The sequence below is a fragment of the Emys orbicularis genome, chromosome 15, assembly GCF_028017835.1.
Source record: "Emys orbicularis isolate rEmyOrb1 chromosome 15, rEmyOrb1.hap1, whole genome shotgun sequence".
Classification (NCBI taxonomy): Eukaryota; Metazoa; Chordata; order Testudines; family Emydidae; genus Emys; species Emys orbicularis.
In genome coordinates, this window is record NC_088697.1 from 33,766,752 (window position 1) to 33,784,548 (window position 17,797).

Below are 17,797 nucleotides of genomic sequence, written 5' to 3' on the forward strand. Positions count from 1 at the left end.
ACCACCTAGTTCAGTGGCTCTCAAACTTTTTTACTGGTGACCCCTTTCACATAGGAACCCTCTGCGTGTGGCCCCCCCTTATACATTAAAAACACTTTTTTATATATTTAACACCATTATAAATGCTGGAGGCAAAGCGGGATTTGGGGTGGAAGTTGACAGCTCGCGACCCCCCCCATGTAATAACCTCGCAACCCCCTGTTTGAGAACCCCTGACCTAGCCAGTTTTTCCCCATTTTGCACTTATCTTTATCAAGTTTCAACTTGTTGATGTCAGACTGATTCTCCCATTTGTCAAGGCCATTTTGAGTTCTAATCCTGTCCTCCAATGTGCTTGCAACCCCTCCAGCTGGGTGTCACCCACACGTTTTATAAGCACACTCTCTACTCCATTGTCCAAGTCACTAATGAAAACGCTGACTAGCACCAGCCCCACTACATACAGTCTCCCAGTTTGACAGCAAACCAATGAGAACGACTCTTTGAATACGGTTCTTCAACCAGTTGTGCACCCACCTTATACTAATTGCATCTAGACCACATTTCCCTAGTTTGCTTATGAGGCTGTCATGTGGGACTGTGTCTAAAGCCTCACTAAAGTCAAGGGGGAACGATCACATGCTTCACTCTAAGCAGGTGAGTAGCCTAATCAGCGGGACTATTCCCCTGCGTATGCCCTTAGTGACCTGGGAAGTCTTGTGGGACGCACAGAACAATGCAACACAGCCAGGTCACTGCAGCCAAACGATTGCTGCGCTGTCACCTTGTAGGTGAAATGGGAACATGCAGGCACTTCCCCCCATTTGGCATATCCTAGCTCATCTCATCTCCAGGGTATTTCTCAGGTGCCTGTCCCCTCAGTATCTAAGGCCCAAATATGGTGGAATAATATCAAGGTCCAGAACACAATGGCCAGGAATCTCTCCTTGCGGTGCCTGGGAGCCTCAGGGGCCCAGCACCTGGGACAGCCGAGCCGTATAGGCTTTGAGGAGACAAGCATGTGGTGACGACACAGACTTCTCGGGGATATTCGGTTACATGAGCAAAAGCAGAATTGGGGCCTTAGCCTTTAACAGAAATCACCAGGGTCATTCTATGAGGAGACCATGGCCAGATCCAGTGGAAAGACTCCCCTGATTTCAATGGGCTTTAGATCAGTTAGGATCAAGGTCTTTGGTATCCAAGCAAGCAGCCCTGCACCATCCACGCAGACTCCCGTCCCAGGAACCCTCCTTTTAATGCACGTATTCAGTTCACTGACTGCTGTTCCCTTCCATTTGCAGGACACAGACTCTGAGTGGCCCCTGAACAGGAGAGGTAATGGCCTTAGGATCTCAGGCGGGGTTGTAAGTGTTGCTAACTGTGCTGGGCTGTGCTCCAAGACCACGTGCTCATGAGCTGCTCTCTGTGTTGCAGGTCCTCCTCCGGCACGCAAACCCCCAACCGTGACACAAAACTTCAAGCGATTTGGCATCCCGCTCATTGCCACCATCCTGAGCATGGCCACCATCATTGCAATTGCCTTCCTAAGTAAGGTCCCTTCTCTCCTGTCCCACTTGCATGCTGGGGGCTTGCACAGAAGCCACACTTCCCTCTTGCTCTACACTCCACCAGATGCCCTAGCAGTCTTGGCCAGAGCACGCCTGACAAGGCACTGTAGTGATAGCGCCTGAGGCGACAGCCTTTCCCCTGCAGAAACAGGACCTCACGCCTGCTGAGGCCAGTATGATTTGGGGAGAAACAGGGCGAGATGCAAACTTCAGATCCAGATCCCAGCCCCATCCCAAAGCCTGGGGCTGTTGGGATCCAGGGTTTGGGGGGAGGGGCGACTCTATCCTCAGGGATCTCATCCTAATGCCGCCTTTGGGCCAGGTTGTGTCTGACTCCAGTGTTTATGCAGAAGTTGGGGGACAAACTGCAAGGAACCTTTGCCCTCCTATGGGGGGTGTATTGAGGACTGTTGGAATTTTGCAAGCTGTTGCTTTAAGAGTGGGGGGGTTCCCTGGTCCTGCGTGCAGGCTCTGGGGCTCTGTAGTAATGCCTGCAAGTGGAGTCAGTCTGCCAGGCTGGAAACAGACAGCTTACAGCACAGTGGGGTATCTCATCGCCATAGGGAGCAGCCTGTTTTCTCCTTCTCTGTTTTTGAGCTCTTGTTCTCAATGCTAAGAAATAAAATTGTGTTACATCACAAGCTTCCAGCGAGAGATCTCATCTCTGTGGGCGTATGCCATGAACATAACTCTGTGCAGAAGCCAGGCACAACTGGGCCCAAGTGCACAGCTCACTCCCTGCTACTGCCCTCAGGGCAATGGGAATGCTGCAGGGCTATGCTTACCCCCACTGCGCTGGCCAGCTGAGTTAGCTGGATGGGTAGGGGGCACCGCTATGGGCTGGTGCAGAGACATGCTCCCTCCCTGTGTCACGGAGGCACTGTGCATCTAAAACACACACACCCTCCTGGTATCCACCTGGCCCCTAGAGCTCTTGGGTGTGTGTCCAGCATCCCTACGTAGCTTGAAAAGCTCAGCACATGGCTTAAGCCAGACCTGAATCTGCACTGGGAGAGCATGCATGGAAAGCTTCCCCTCACTCACAGGCCTGCAGAATGGGTGCTGCCAAACCCCTTGCTCTCAGGAGAAGCCATTTGCAACAAAGATTTAAACCCACCCCCCAACGTTCCCTGGCAAACATGAACCAAACGTCACAGACCAAGTTGGACTCTGTCCCTTTCCCCTCTAGTCAAGGCAACTCTGGAACACTACTACTTCCTCTGCAGCAAGACAATCAAGTTCATCCCCCTGCAGCAGAAGTGTAATGGGCAGGAAGATTGCTCCTGGGGAGAGGACGAGGAGAACTGTGTGCAGCAGGTCCCAGAAGGCCCACCCGTGGGAGGTGAGTTGTGGATGTTATGCCAGCAATGCCATGTACTGCAGGGAGCACAAAGCAGCATTCAGAGCCCTTTGCTGCATTTAGAAATCACGGTAACCAGGGGCCAATGGCTGTACCAGGGACAAAAGTTTTTTCTCCTCCCCTGAAAGTTTATGCTCAAATAAATTTGTTAGTCTCTAAGGTGCCACAACTAGTCTGTATCCGCAAAAAGAACAGGAGTAACACGGCTGCTACTCTGAAACCAGATACTGCAAATGTGCCAAACTGCAGCCACCTGGAGGGGAGCCTGTAATGCAGCTGACTCTGTGTTTTTCTCCCTAGTCCGCATTTCCAAAGACAGATCCACCTTGCAGGTGCTAAACAAAGAGACTGGAGCCTGGTTCTGGGCATGTCACGATAACTTTCATATGGCCCTGGCAAAAGCAGCTTGCAAGCAAATGGGCTACAGCAGGTACCTGCCTTCCATCTCACTCCCCCTGCTCTCTGGCTTCCTGATCATCCCTTTCCTTCTTCTCTCTCATTGGTATGGAGCTCACTGCCCCTTTAATAAAAACATTTCCTGGGGGGATATTTGAAATAACTATTAATGCTCAGTAGCATGCAAAGCTCTGGCCCAGTGTCCTCTCTCCACAGAGCAGGGACAGCCCAGGTGTCCCCTTCACTGCCCCTGTAGACATGAGCGGGAGCTCAGCCTCTGGGGCCCATTCAGTCCTTCCTCTCTACTGAGGAAGTGCATGGCTTTGGGGATGCAGGCACCTAGACAAACTCCCAGTAGCCCTGCCTCCCTGCCTGTGGCCCTGGGCCTGAGTTTTCCCGCTTCTCCAGGACCTGACTTCATATAGTCTCACGCACCCAGTGCAATCCCTCAGGTCTCCCCTGCTGGGCTTCCATTTATCATCTCAAACAGCACAGAAGCACACCTAGCCTTGTGTCCTTGTAGCTGTCTCCCCACAGCCCTTCCCGCGGTTACGCAGTCACCCTCAGATCAGGGCTTCTCTGCATCTCCCTACCCAGCTCTGTAACCAGCCACCCAACCCAGCATCTTCCCACTTTGCCTTTCTCTGAGTGAGTGCCAGGCTCTGTCTTTTATAGCCTGCCTTGCTCACATGATCAGTCACATGATCTCAGGGTGCTATTCCCTCCTCCAGTATTCCCAGCCTTAAAGGATTGAGGGCACAAACAGCTGGGCTGGCCTGTGTTACAAGCACTCTGATATCCCCACAGTCATTTCATGCAGGGCCCCAAGCTGCCATCCAGGGGTTCTGGGTGTTACTAACCACCAACCAGAGCCAGATCGGAAAGAACAAGCTAGCTGCGAAAGGCTCTGTCTCCCCTCTCTAGCCTGCACCAGCTCTTTTCAGTGAACAGAGCTGAGCTAATACTGCATGGCTAATTAAAGCCAGGATTTTCTAAGGAGCCTGGCCAACCCTGAGCATCCAAAAATCATGAGATTGGCTAAAAAGCATGAGTGGTTTTTTTTTAAATAATACATTGGGGCGTGTTGGAGGGGTTGGGTTTTTGTTTGTTTTTTCCTCCTTCTGATGTTGGAGCCTTTAAGGTTCAAGTTTGCAAATGTTTCTCCATGGTCATGGGGGCTAGAAACTTACTTCTTTAACAAATAAAAGCGAGGATTGTCACCTAATCCCTAACTCAAGGAACTGGGGCTTAAGCAAAATACCAACTAGGGTGAGAACTGGCAAAAGATTATGGCAACTAACTCCCTTAGGCTCCTTTGAAAATCCCAGCCTGATTGTTTTCACACTGCATCTTCCCCAGACCCAGAGTCCTTTCCACTCAAGCAGCAGCTGAGGCATTTTACTAGCAGGTGAACATGTAAAGTGCCATCAGCAGGGGAGCCTGGCAAATCAATACACCCTCCAGGAACCCCACTGGGCATGAAACATGAGAAGCTTTCAATTCCTGACACAAGTAGAAATGAAAGTAAAAGATAAAGCACACACCTGACCTCCAGTCTCCCATGGGCTCCTTCCTGGGGTGCGTTTGCTGCAGGGACCAGCAAGAAGGGCGTCCATCTGCAATGCTTATTTTAACACGAAAGGCTGCCCTTTGTTCCTCAGCCATACCAGCTCCACCAGCTGGAACAGCCTCTGCCCTGCAACGAGGGAGCTGGCACTGGCAGATCTCTGAGCTGCCCTGGGCCTGCTGAGCTTGCACTTTGCAAGTGACACTCCAGGATTCTGTGGTTGTTTGGGGCGAGCAGCGGGTTTGGGGTCTCCCCTTCGCTGTGGCCATTCGGGTTGTTTTTCTCTTTCCATCCCTGTTTTTCTCTGCCTTCTTCTTGCTTCTTTCTCTCCTTCACCCTCTTTTCACTGGTCCTTTCTCCTGTGGTGCATGTTGTAAATCCAGAGCGAGTGCCCTGAAGCGAAGCCAGACGTGCTCTGGCGTGGTACCGAGACAGACCTGCCCTTCCCCTACCCCAAGATGATCCGAGCTGAGAGGGGTTCAGCCGGAGCAGCACCTGTCCATTGTACGGTGCACGCTGGCCGGCAGCAGCTTTCTCCCCGAGTGTTGTCCTTCCTGGGCAGCTGGCCCAGACACAGTCCCCCTGCCCGTGAGGGGCCACATTCTCCTTGCAGGGACCCCTCATGGGCTCAGTCTGTGAGCTCCTGTCTTCTCACAAACCCACTGGGCCAGGATCCCCAGCTTTGCCCAACTGAGGGCAGCACTGGCACTTTGCCAGGAGCCACAATGCCATATGAATGGAGGCAGATTGCCGTGGCCACCCCAAACTTTAACAGGGAAATGTCATGTCCCACGATGCAATGCTCCCTCACTGGCCCGGCAGCAGGGAGGTCCTAGCGTCTCTGCCACTCACCGCTTGGATGGAGGCAGGCACAGGCCGGCATGGGCTCCGCTGCCACTGGCTGTGCTGCTGGTACGGGGCCACTTTGATCAAACACTGTCTGTATTTTCCAGCGTCCCCACGTTCAGCGCTGTGGACCTTGCAGACATGCAGGGCCTGCCCCTCAGGGAGGTCACGTTGAACAATGGGGTCCTCCGAGGGCAAGACTCTGGCAGGTGAGTGGAAGAGCAACCAGTAGATGATCTGCAGAATGGATTAACTTGGCTGTTTCAGTGCATCTCGCGGAGGAGGGCTGCTGAGATCAGCAGGGCTCGCTCCTGGGCTGAGAGCAGAGCAGCAACAGTTCTTAGCCTTAGCGCTTAGACAGCGTTTCCTTGCTCGTCGCACTTTATAGGCAATATTACCGCTCTGCTCCTCAGCGTGGGAGGCAGCTCTGTGCCACTCTCCCCATGCTACAGTTGAGAAACTGAGGCACATGATTGTCTAAGGCCACAGGGGGGATCAGCGTCAGAAATGAAGCCCAGGATGCGTTCCTGGCACCCAGCCCTGTGCTCAGACCACCCCTTTCTCCATGAGGTTTATAGAGGTTTGTCAGTCGGTGCCCGTGATTCAACACAGCTGGCTGGCACACACATTGCTGACGGTTCCCATGACAGCCCCCAAATGTCCTGACTGACCAGCTCCCCACTAGCCACAGGCCTGTGCTCGGTTAGTGATGCTGACCTATAAGCAGGCCCCAGAGTGCTACTGAAATCCCTTGGAGCCAGGGACAGAGATGTTCCCTTGCTGGGAACAAGGTTTAATCGTGACCAGCTCCCACAGTCTGCCCTGGTTCACGTTGACCCGTCAGCGATGGGTCAGTAACTGAGGGCCTCACCGCGGTGTGTGGACACCACTACGCTGGGGAGCTGCTGAACCTGGGCGGGCTCAGAGCCCCACAGCCCCACACGCCATGCCGATGGGACAGGATTTCTGTGCCCTGAGCGGGACCTTTCTGCCAGGCAATGGCCTGTGAGGTGCTTCTGGCAGCTGGCCCTGGCTACCCATTGACACACCCCGGCCGGGGCCTCGTTAGGAACACAGCCACACCTTGCCAAACCAGGGGAACGTAGGAGCCACTTGCTGGGGGCGGCCTGGTGGGGAAGCCTCTGACCCCAGCCTCTCCTCCCCTCCCCAGAGCAGGGCCAGGCAGGGTTAGTGCACAAGAGGACACTGCAGCAGCCTCACTCTGCACAGTGAACTCCCCAGGGCCTGGGCCCGAGCCAGCTGCTGACCCACCAACTGTCAGCCCAGCCCCGGCAGAGTTTGTCATCTCTATGGCAGTCACTGCAGAGTTCGTCGCAAGGTGCAGGTTCAAGCGCTGCTGCTTCAGTCCACACGGACTTTATAAACTTGGCAGGCTCAGGAATCCGGCCAATCAGGAACCCAGAACAGTCAGCGGTGCCCTTCGCTCCTCTGAGCAAACCCTCTGGGTGTGAGGAGGCTCCTCACAGGCGTAAGATGAGCAGGATTCACACGTTGGGGTGGGGGGGTTCAGTCCACAGGCCGAAGGGCTGATTTCAAGGTAACCGCGTACTAACCAATGCCATGTGCAAACCCTCTAGCCCACGGGCAGAGACGTGCTGTGAGAGACGTAGCAGTTAACATGCTATTTTCCTGTTCCAGGCAGTGCCTCTCTGGATCCATCGTTTCACTCACATGTGCCAGTAAGTGTGATTCTGTTATTAACACTAATCATAGAATCATAGAATATCAGAGTTAGAAGGGACCTCAGGAGGTCATCTAATCCAACCCCCTGCTCAAAGCAGGACCAATCCCCAGCTAAATCATCCCAGCCAGGGCTTCGTCAAGCCTGACCTTAAAAACCTCCAAGGAAGGAGATTCCACCACCTCCCTAGGTAACCCATTCCAGTGCTTCACCACCCTCCTAGTGAAATAGTGTTTCCTAATATCCAACCTAAACCTCCCCAACTGCAACTTGAGACCATTACTCCTTGTTCTGTCATCTGGTACCACTGAGAACAGCCGAGCTCCATCCTCTTTGGAACCTCCCTTCAGGTAGTTGAAGGCTGCTATCAAATTCCCCCTCACTCTTCTGCAGACTAAATAACCCCAGTTCCCTCGGCCTCTCCTCATAAGTCATGTGCCCCAGCCCCCTGATCATTTTCATTGCCCTCCGCTGGACTCTCTCCAATTTGTCCTCATCCCTTCTGTAGTGGGGGGACCAAAACTGGACACAATACTCCAGGTGTGGACTCACCAGTGCCGAATAGAGGGGAATGATCACTTCCCTCGATCTGCTGGCCATGCCCCTACTAATGCAGAGAGCAGCAGCAGGTTCGACAAATCCTGGCACCATTCTTACCTAGTCTTTACTCGGGCCAACTCCAACTTGGACTCATACTCAGGAGTGCAGGATTTGGCTCGCGGAGTTTCATGTGGACAGACGTGGTACGAGGTATAGGTCCAGCACAAGCACGGAGCTGCCAGAGTTGGCAGTTATGGAGCAGTGGAAGGACGTGCCGCTGGTCTGTGCCATTCTTATGTCACGAGGTGTGACACTGGGCACTGATTCAAATCCAGCCCAGGGCAGTAGTGACAGCGCTGTCATCATTCCAGTCCTTGTCTGTACTAGAAAAGTTGGCTTAACACAACGATTTAAAATCTATCCAGCTAAAGCAGTGCAAAAACTAATGTAGACGCACTTATGGCGTAACCCCTACTTACACTGGGTTAGCTAGTGCAGGTGAATTATCTAATTAATTATGCTAAGCCAATTAAGGTTTAGTTTGAAAGGGAAGGGAATAAATAAATTGATTTAAGCAAGTGTGGCAAAATTCTAAAGAAAGCTACAGAGTCTGTGATATATGTGTGAGCCCTGCAGTGTCAATGGAAGGCAATACACACACAAACACACATATACATATATGTTCTTTACCAGCTCTTTGGCTCATAGGAGTACAGTCTGCACAGACAGGTCTGGAACATGTATTTTCCTCCCAAAAGGCACGTTCTCGGGCGGTGGGGGGGGGGGGAGTCACTCTCCCATGTGCTGAGCTAAGATGTTGATTTATCTCTTATCCTTGGATGCAGCCTGTGGAGAAAGCGTGAAGTCTCCACGTGTGGTTGGTGGGGGCCAGGCCAGGATCTACGCTTGGCCATGGCAGGTCAGTTTACAGCACAAAACCCAGCACCTCTGTGGGGGCAGCATCATTGACCCGAGGTGGATTCTCACAGCAGCACATTGCTTCAGGTGAGTCATCCAGTGCAATCCCACTGGGAATTGTGGGTGGGGGATTCACATGAACCGCGGACACAAGCCGAGACTACAAACTGTAGATTAAGTGTATAAATACTGGGGGAGCCGGGGCTGCTTTCAGGAGCTGAGGGCTAGAGCTGCTTGGAAAGGGCATTTTACATTCCGTGAAATGTTTTGATGAAAATGAAAAAAAATCATATTCATTTTTAAAAATTGTGAATTTGGGAGGGGGGGGCAATTATTGAAAAATTGAATAAACCAAATGTTTTTTGGTTTTCAGTTGTCAAAAAAAAAATCAGTTTGGGATTTGTTTGTGAAAGCCCCAAAATTTCCACAATCGAGAAATTTTCTCACAAAACCTTCCAGTTAGTCAAAAAGCCATTTCACATCAACAAGCTCTGCTGAGTGCCCGTAACTCCAGCTGCAGTCGGGGGGGAGTGGGAGGTGCTCGGCAGCTCAGCCAGCCTGACTATATACACACTATGGGCTGATTTCCCCGCCCTCTGTGCTGTCCTTTACACCAGTGCAGAGCACGTGTAAAGTACGTGTGAAATGCAGCCAACCTTTAACTCCTGCCAGTAACTGGAATTCCCCCATCTTTAAGCAATGTCTTTTAATATTTCAAAATTAAACTGTGGTTAGGCGCTTATATCTTTCAGGGTTCTCTTTGCTTCTTGTGCCTTACAAGTCATGTCCTGTCTGTAATGCAACAATAGTTTAGAAAGAAAACATATAAAATTCCTTATAGTTCCTCTAATCTTAGTGGACCTAGTCTGTATATTCTTTGATTATATCTAATGCCTTTCATTTCACATTCTTCAAGGCTTACAGTAATACATGAGCCATTATTTTGAAGGAACAAGACAGATTATCCATATAGAGAGTGACAGTGTCTTTGAGCCATAAAGCAAACAAATGTGCAGCTTCAGAGTTCAGATGTAAGCTAGTTTGTTTGGATTTCTTGGCTCATCCAGAAGTTTGACCTCTGGAACATTTTGTATTCTGGGTCTCGCAGCAAGTTAGTCCTTAGACAGTTTACTTGATTCCCCTCTCCTTCCTCCCCATCTATCCCCAAAGTCCGGCACTTAATCCCCTGTAGCCAGTGAGGTGGGAATTCTATCCACATGCAGAACATGAAAGGTTCCTGCCTAAACAATCATTTGAAGAGTTTGTTAAGCAGGGGAACTTATTCTTGAGGAATGTGAATTTCAACCTCAGTTTATACGAGATTCTTTAGTCAACGTCTCATGCTTTGAGTTGTGCATGTTGATCTTCCAGTTGTCCTTAGTTCTTTTAGGAGGGAACTAACATTGGGAATAAGTGAAGATTACTAAAATCCAGGCTGTAGGCAGTGTAGTTGTAGCCATGTGGGCCCCAGGATATTGGACAGACATGGTGAGTGAGGTAATATCTTTTATTGGACCAACTTCTGTTGGGGAGAGACAAGTTTTGAGCTACACAGAACAATTCTGCATGTCGTGAAGGGTGATTCGTTGCTTCCTGACTAAGGGGCAGAGAGGGAGCTATAGTTCTTATTACCAATATATATTCAAGGCATATTTGACCTCTCTACATCTCACATGAGCAACTATCAGTATGGAGGTCATGGAAGGAGAAGAGGCAGTAACCATTGGCTGAATTTGTGCATAGGAACAACCAGGCCCTTCAGAACTGGCGGGTGAAAGCAGGATCCGAAATCCTCTCCAACTTCAACACTATCCCTGTGGAAAAGATCTTCATCATTGACAGTAATTATATGTTTCCCAAAGATAATGACATCGCCCTGGTAAAGCTGACGTCTCCCTTAAGTATTTCAGGTGAGCGAGAGTCTACTCTCTAAAATCACTTTCAGAAACTTCTTTGAAATAAGCACCCCACATAAATACCTTGGCATCCATTGCCTATGGATTTGTCTAAATGCGCGATAGGGCCCGATCCTCTGCTTTGGCAAAGTGGGGAGTGCATGACATGGGACAGGCACAAGTCAAAGGCTCTGAGGACACGTGAAGGAGATTGTGAAGGAGGGCTGCGTGAAACACCAGTGTGCGAATGGTGCCGTTAATAAATCAACGTGTGTGACATAGCAGCCTGCAATGGCTGCACCTGACTGGCCAGACAAATGTGTGAGTGCGAATGTGCCTGACCTGCCAGAACTCGACAGAACACACTCACTGCATTAGGCCTGTCAAGTGACTGTGTAAAACCCACTCTGATAATTCTGTCATGAGTTTAAGATGATCCATCTCTAGTGCCTGGGCAGCCAGGCGATCATTTCTTCACAAGCCTAGAATTGAGACCCTCTCTCCTGATTCTGTCTGTTCATATTCTCTCCCTTCCAGACACAGTTAAGCCAATCTGTCTTCCTTTTTTTGATGAGGAACTGCCCTCTAACGCCCCACTGTGGGTGACAGGCTGGGGCTACACACAGCAGGATGGTGAGTTCAGTAGGTTAGTTCTCTACCGCACAGAACTGAAAACTGCTCTTTAGCCCCGGCGCTCAGAGAGGCAGGGTGGAAGCTCTCATTTGTGTATCTTTTATCGAGGTACATTGTCTAAGGCTCTGCAGCAGGCCCAGATCAAACTGATTGACAGCAACACCTGCAATGCTCTTGAAGCCTACCAGGGGGAAGTCTCAGATAAGATGATATGTGCAGGCCTCATGGAAGGCGGTGTGGATACCTGCCAGGTGAGTACCTTTCTCACCTTCGAAAATGTGTTCTTCTCGCCGCTGAGGTGGAAGCTCAGGTGTAAATCCTGCATGCTCGTTCCCGCAGCCCCTCTGAAGAGGAGCCACGTGGAGCCCTGAATAACATCCCTCTAATTCCAGGCGCGTTCAGGGTCCTCGCTAGCCTGTGGGACTGGGCCACAGTCACTGGGTGTTGTGGGGGCAGAAGGGAGGCTGGGTCAAGACTTTGAATGAGTCTGATTTTCAGAAAGCACTGAGCACCTGCCCCCTGAAAATCAGGCCCCTCTAAGGTGTTTCAAGTTTGCCCCCGCAGCTCACTGGTCACTTCTGTGGCCGTTATGGTAAGGTCACACTGCGTACAGATGGGCTTGAGCCAGTCCTGAACTTTATATCGCGGGCCAAGCTCTGCTTCCTCCATAGCCACTGATATCTGGAGAGGAGCAGGGGATGGGGAACAGCAGGGGTCCCTGTAATGCCTGCTTGTGTGTCCCCCTCCCAGGGAGACAGCGGCGGCCCCTTGATGTACAATCCAGGGCACTGGCAGCTGTTGGGGATCGTCAGCTGGGGACATGGCTGTGGCAGACCAAGCACTCCCGGCGTCTACACCAAAGTGCAGGCCTATCTCAACTGGATCTACACCGTCCAGGGGGTCAGCGTCCTTGTCTCTGAAACCTGCCACTGATCACGAGCAGATTCCTCCCTGCTCCAGGGCTGGCAGCTTGTGCCACCCCTATGCTGTGAGTGCCAGAGGCCGGCTGAGCTCCTGGCATGGCCGAGGGCAGCCCTGAGACCTGCCCTACACTGTTACTGCAACAGCACAGAATGGCCAGGCCACACGCGTTCCCCAGCCATGCCCACCCGAACGCTCACTGCCCCAGGGCTGGTGGGGTTTGCATACCGCACCATGGCTGGGACAGAGGTAGCAAGAGTCCATGAACAATCTGGCTTGCACAGCAGCAGAACTACATTGATGGGGGATAGCTAGGGCTTCTTAGTGTTTAGTTCCCCAGGAAAAAAAACATACATTGCTCCTGGCGCTGAGCTAATCAAAAATCCAAAGTGTTTGCTGCTCCTAGGCTTCCTCAACACGACGAGTGCCACTAAGTAGGAGATCTGGCTTCAGGCCCTGACCCCTCAGCAGTAGGATCTGAGACAGGGCTGGGCAAACTAGGGCCTGCAGGCCGCTTCCAGCCCATCAGACGTTTTTATCTGGTCCTCAAGCTCCCGCCGGGGAGCAGGGTCGGGGTCTTGCCCTGCTCCGGCCGCCCGACGCTCTCCAGCCCCCGACTCACAATTCACTTGATGAGCACCATCTCCCGGCATGCGCAAAGCCACACTGCACAGGCGCTGTTTCCGGAATCGGAACCCCATCCCTACGCTGCAGCCCCCCACTATGCGGCAGCCCCCCCCCCACGCGGCAGCACGCCCAGTCCCCCCCCGGGCTCCTACGGCCCCACCCTCAAGAGCCTTGAAAATGCCCAGGGCCTGCCCCCATCCCAGCTAGGGTTCCTCCACCCGTGGTGGTGCCTGGTATAGCCACCTTGGTGTCATTGCCGTCAGGGCCCCTAGGAGTCCCCAGTACTGCCCCTGTTGAGCCCCTCCCACCCCCCTGCACCACACCCCACATGTCCCTCCTCCCCACACCTCAGTAACATCCCTTATAGAGCCCCCCCATGCTACACCCCATTGAATCCCCCTCCCCCACTGGGCATTCATGGCCCACCATACAATTTCCATACCCAGATGTGGCTCTCAGGCCAAAAAGTTTGCCCTCCTCCCCCCCGCGCTCTGAGAGGGGCACGTGGTGCTGGTGCCACAATGCCTGCTAGCTAATCAACAGGGCCAGGACGTTGCTAGCTGCACGCGTGAGCTCAGCTGAATGGAGTTGATGTGCATTTCTGCTCTTCCCGGCTGAGGAGACTGTAGCTAGCCAAAGCTCCCTGGCGAGGACAGGGGAGGTGATGCAGGGGGACAGACAGGGCCTTCGGGAAGGCTCAATTCTAGTTCTAGATGAGCTTTTTGTTGCCCAGGCTCTGGGCCCTGGAGGCCCCTGCCCAGCCTGTGGGGAATTGCCCCTACAGCAGCTAGAGGGGGCTGGAGGGAACTGGGGACTGAAGGGGTGAATGGAAGCAGGTGGGGCAGGAGTATCATGGGGCATGTTCCACCCTCACGCCTGGCTGCGTTTTGGTTTCCTTGGGAACTGAATTGACATTGGAGGCTAGAATTTGGTTCAATGTTTATTCCTGCGTTTTTGTGTTGCCGGTTTTAATTTCTTGTGTGTCTCACCTTCCAGTCAGAGCTCTGAGGACTCCCGCAGCGGCAGCTTCCCGTCACGGCCCCTGCGTTACCCACCTGGCTGCCCTGGTTCTGAGACCTGCTGGGAAACTAACTTCCAGCCATTGCCCCTGGGACCTGCACATCCCTGGGTTCACTTTCTGAAGGCCCAGCACCAGGCCATGATTTAGCAGCGGCTCGGGACCCTGGGGGTGGTTAAAGGGGAGCTGCAAGCAGAGGCCCCCGTCACATCCAAGGAATTTGCCTGGCTCAGAGCACCTCCCTGGAGAGGAGGATTTTGCTCTCTACAGCCCTGCCGTGCCAGGAAGGTTTGCTTGGATCCAAGCTGCTGTTTGCTCAGCCCAGTTCTACCCCATCCCAATGTTCGTGAAACAAGCAAAGCCTTTCCCCCGCCGGCTATTCTCGCTCAGGAAAAGTTTATTCTTTTTAAGAAAAGACCTTTGCAAAAGGATGTCATCCCTATTCTCTGCAGAGATGGGCTAGATCCAAACCTCTGATCCCAGCAGAACCAGACTTTGGGGCCCATCCAGCACCACCGGTGGCCTTAGGCAGAAACCACTCTTTGTGGCCTGCAGAACATGGAGGTTCTCTGACTCCTCTTTAAATCTCCCCATTCTTAAGCCAAGCCCCAGGGCTCAGCTGGGGAAACGGGCTGCACGGCCACCTGTCAAACTTCTTTATTTATCTGAAATAAAAACCCACTATTTTGTACCCCACCGTGGATGATTTTCTGTTGGCAGAACAAGTGCTGTTCTGGGCTGTGGATCCAGATGGCTGTTTGCTGGGATGTGATTGTTACCGGAATGAGCAATTATATTTAGTTCAATATCAGCCTTAGGAGACACCAAGGCTTATGCTGAACCCTGTAATAACTACAGGTCCACAAACAAACCATCTCATGCCTTGAACATGAGACCAGCATGTATCCGTGAACTGAGCACAGACCTGGGAGCCAGGAACTCCTGTCTTCAAACCTGAGTCTGCCACTTACCTCGTCAGGACAACGGAGATAACCAGAGCGCCTCCGGTGCAACTCCAGGGGGGCCAGCGTAGCGTAAAAGTGGTTGGAACGAGAGGACAATTGGCCACGTGAGAAATCTGACACAAACCGTTCGGTGACAATGATCCGCTGGGCTTTCGGGCCAAGACTCAGCACTTCTCCGTCCCATGGCTCCTGCAATGAGCCTGTGAGGCAGAAACAAAGAGCAAGTCCCTCTCCGGGGTGCATGAGACACAAATCAACAGGCTGAAGGTGACGCTTCTGAGCAAGGCTGCAGGCGGGTGCCGGGGGCTTGGAGACTGAACCCGTGGGAAAGGAGGGAGGGAGGGAGGAAAGACACAGAGCAAATTGTATTTCAGGAAAGAATTCCCAGCAAGTGGGCTGAAGAGCAAGAGTGCAACGCCAGAGGCAGCATATAACTGGACCCGCGGCGCTCTCTGCTGCCTCTGCTGCACGGGGTCCTGGTGAGCACTGGGACAGACGCTACAGGAGTTTAAAAGCAAAACCAGCAATCACACAGCGTCTCATTAATTAACAATTGTGCCCCAGTGAGTTTCCCCAGAGCACCCTGCAGTGGGAGCCACATGCGTCCTACTCCCAGCTCTGGCACAGGCTCCCTCATTGGCCTTGAACAAGTCATGTCACTGCTCTGTGCCTCAGTTTCCCATCTGTGAAATGGGGACAATATCTGCCTCTCTGGGGTGCCGGGAGGGAGAATCAGCTAGTGCCTGTGAAGTGCCTGCAGCCCTCAGGGCAGCAGGTGTCATGGAAGTGCCACATTTTCTCATCATTGCCTGCAAATCACACACCTGAGTCTATTTCAGGAGCCCAAGTTCCTGCGGGTGCTAGGTGGAGCGACTCACTGTTGGCTTTAGCAGCTAGGGGCTGGAGCCGGCCACCCTTCCCCTCGGTAAAGCTTGGCACAGACACAGCCCCAGGAACGGGGTCGCCATGTCTGTCAAGCACTACAGCAGTAAGGGCAGCAGCATGTTCCCTGACCCCACCGGGTCACAGATGAGACAAGTCCTGCCTCAAAAGGGAATCGCTCGTGTTCATTCCCTGCCCTTCCGGGCTCAAGCACTTCCCACAGCCCGTGCCCCCGTGGCAGTGCAGCTCCTAGTACCAGGGGGCACAGGTCCCAGAGGTCCCAGAGCACTGTGGGCCCAGTTCAGGCCTGGCATCATACTCCAATGAAGTCAAAGGGGTTGCCCCAGGGAGGGATCTGGCCTCTTGTACCGTCTCAGCCTGTACTAGCCATCTGAGCTCTTTTAAATGCTGCATTTCCCACAACCTCTCAAAGCCACAGGCTTCCAAACACTAGTAGCCTCAGCCCCCTCTCTGTGCCTTCTGCAGGCCTCCAGCCCCCCATCAGTGCCTCCAGGCTCAGTGCAAGATCTTCAACAGCGAAGGCTTTCAGGCAGGCTCCTGAGTCCACAGCCAGGCACCTAAACAGAAGGCGTCCAAATTTCAGAAGGGCTGAGCCCCCAGCAGCTCCCCAAATCAGGCCACTAATTTTGGTGTCTACAAAACGATTTAGGAGCCTACTTTAAATCTCCCATTTCTGAAAATCTGAGGCAGAGTCTCTGTTCCAGGCCCCACTGCGGCTGCTGCCCCTTCTCCAAACTCCTACTCAGCCTGCTGCTGGTCGCTGGTGGGACTGGCTGCTCGAGAGGAGAACATTGCGCGATGGGAACCACAGTAGCAGGGTGTCACTGAGTAGCAGAGAGAGGGTAAATGACTAGCTCTTCAGAAGAAGAAGAGAGATTTGGTGAACAGAGACCCAGTTATGAGCGCAGCCGGGAAAGGAAAAACAAAAATACCCTTTAAAAGTTCATTTGTGTTTAGGCAAATCCTAGTGGGTTACAGCACTCTCATTAACCCTCTGCTAATAACGATGATTCCTCTGAAATGCCAAGATTACTCTCACCTTGCCATTATTCCTGATTCCCATGGGAAAAGGGATGGGGTGGAGAACAATCAGAGAGTTGGTTCCCTTCCTCTCATGAACCTTTAAAGCTTTATTGTGCAGAAGTAATTAAGAAAATGCCTTGTGACATTCGCTTGCAAACTGCATTATTCTAGAGGGACACTGTCATCTTGAATTATCTTAAATGACTAATTTGTTTGGGCTTTTTAAATCAAATCAACTTTCTGATATATCCTTATTCTAACAAGGATCCGGCCTATTCACCTTTAACTTGATCACGGGGGTGTCCCGCATTCCAATTAACCTTCTGTTAGAAACACTTTGCCCTTCTACAGCACTTTTCATCTCAGGATCTCAACGCACCTTACAACATTAATTCTTACAACACCCCTTTAAAAGATGGCAGCAGCAGATTCCCCGCTTTACAGAGAGGTGAAGAGACTTACCTCTGGTTACACCCTGAGGAAGTAAGGGCCAGGAACAGAACCCAGGAATCCCAAGTCCAACTCCCCTGCTATGATCACCATTCAGTACCCTGGATGGAATGCCCTCTTCTTTCGGAATAAAAGGAGAGCAAAGTAGCAGTTTTCCATTTACATCAGTCTTGTAAAACCCAAAGTGCCTTTAACCGGCTCTGAATATGCTGCCACACTGCTTCTGGCACCAGGGCTTTGGAGCTGTGCTCCGGCTCCGCTCCAGCTCCAGGCAAAAACCTGCAGCTCCTCTGCTCCGGAGCTGCTCCGCGCTCCAGCTCCGGGCTCTGCTCCAAAGCCCTGTCTGGCACAGTGCTGGGCCTAAGCTCAGGGCCACAGCCAGGATCATCCTGCGACCTAATGCACTGAGCCACTCCACAGAGAATATTGCCACTCTAGGCTGCTGGCACGAGCCAGTGGCGGTGGCAGGAACAGAACCCAGGA

The 17,797-nt window shown here is 52.3% G+C and overlaps 1 protein-coding gene across 1 annotated transcript; it reads left to right on the forward strand.

Annotated features, from left to right (window-relative positions):
- Positions 1–618: 618 nt before the first annotated feature.
- Positions 619–12,340, forward strand: TMPRSS4 (transmembrane serine protease 4). Its single transcript, XM_065417069.1, has 12 exons — positions 619–636; positions 1,284–1,317; positions 1,417–1,530; positions 2,740–2,892; positions 3,211–3,340; positions 5,827–5,928; positions 7,379–7,419; positions 8,807–8,966; positions 10,623–10,789; positions 11,312–11,407; positions 11,516–11,658; positions 12,158–12,340. The coding sequence occupies exons 1-12, from the start codon at positions 619–621 to the stop codon at positions 12,338–12,340; spliced, it is 1,341 nt and encodes a 446-aa protein (XP_065273141.1).
- The last annotated feature ends 5,457 nt before the right edge of the window (positions 12,341–17,797 follow it).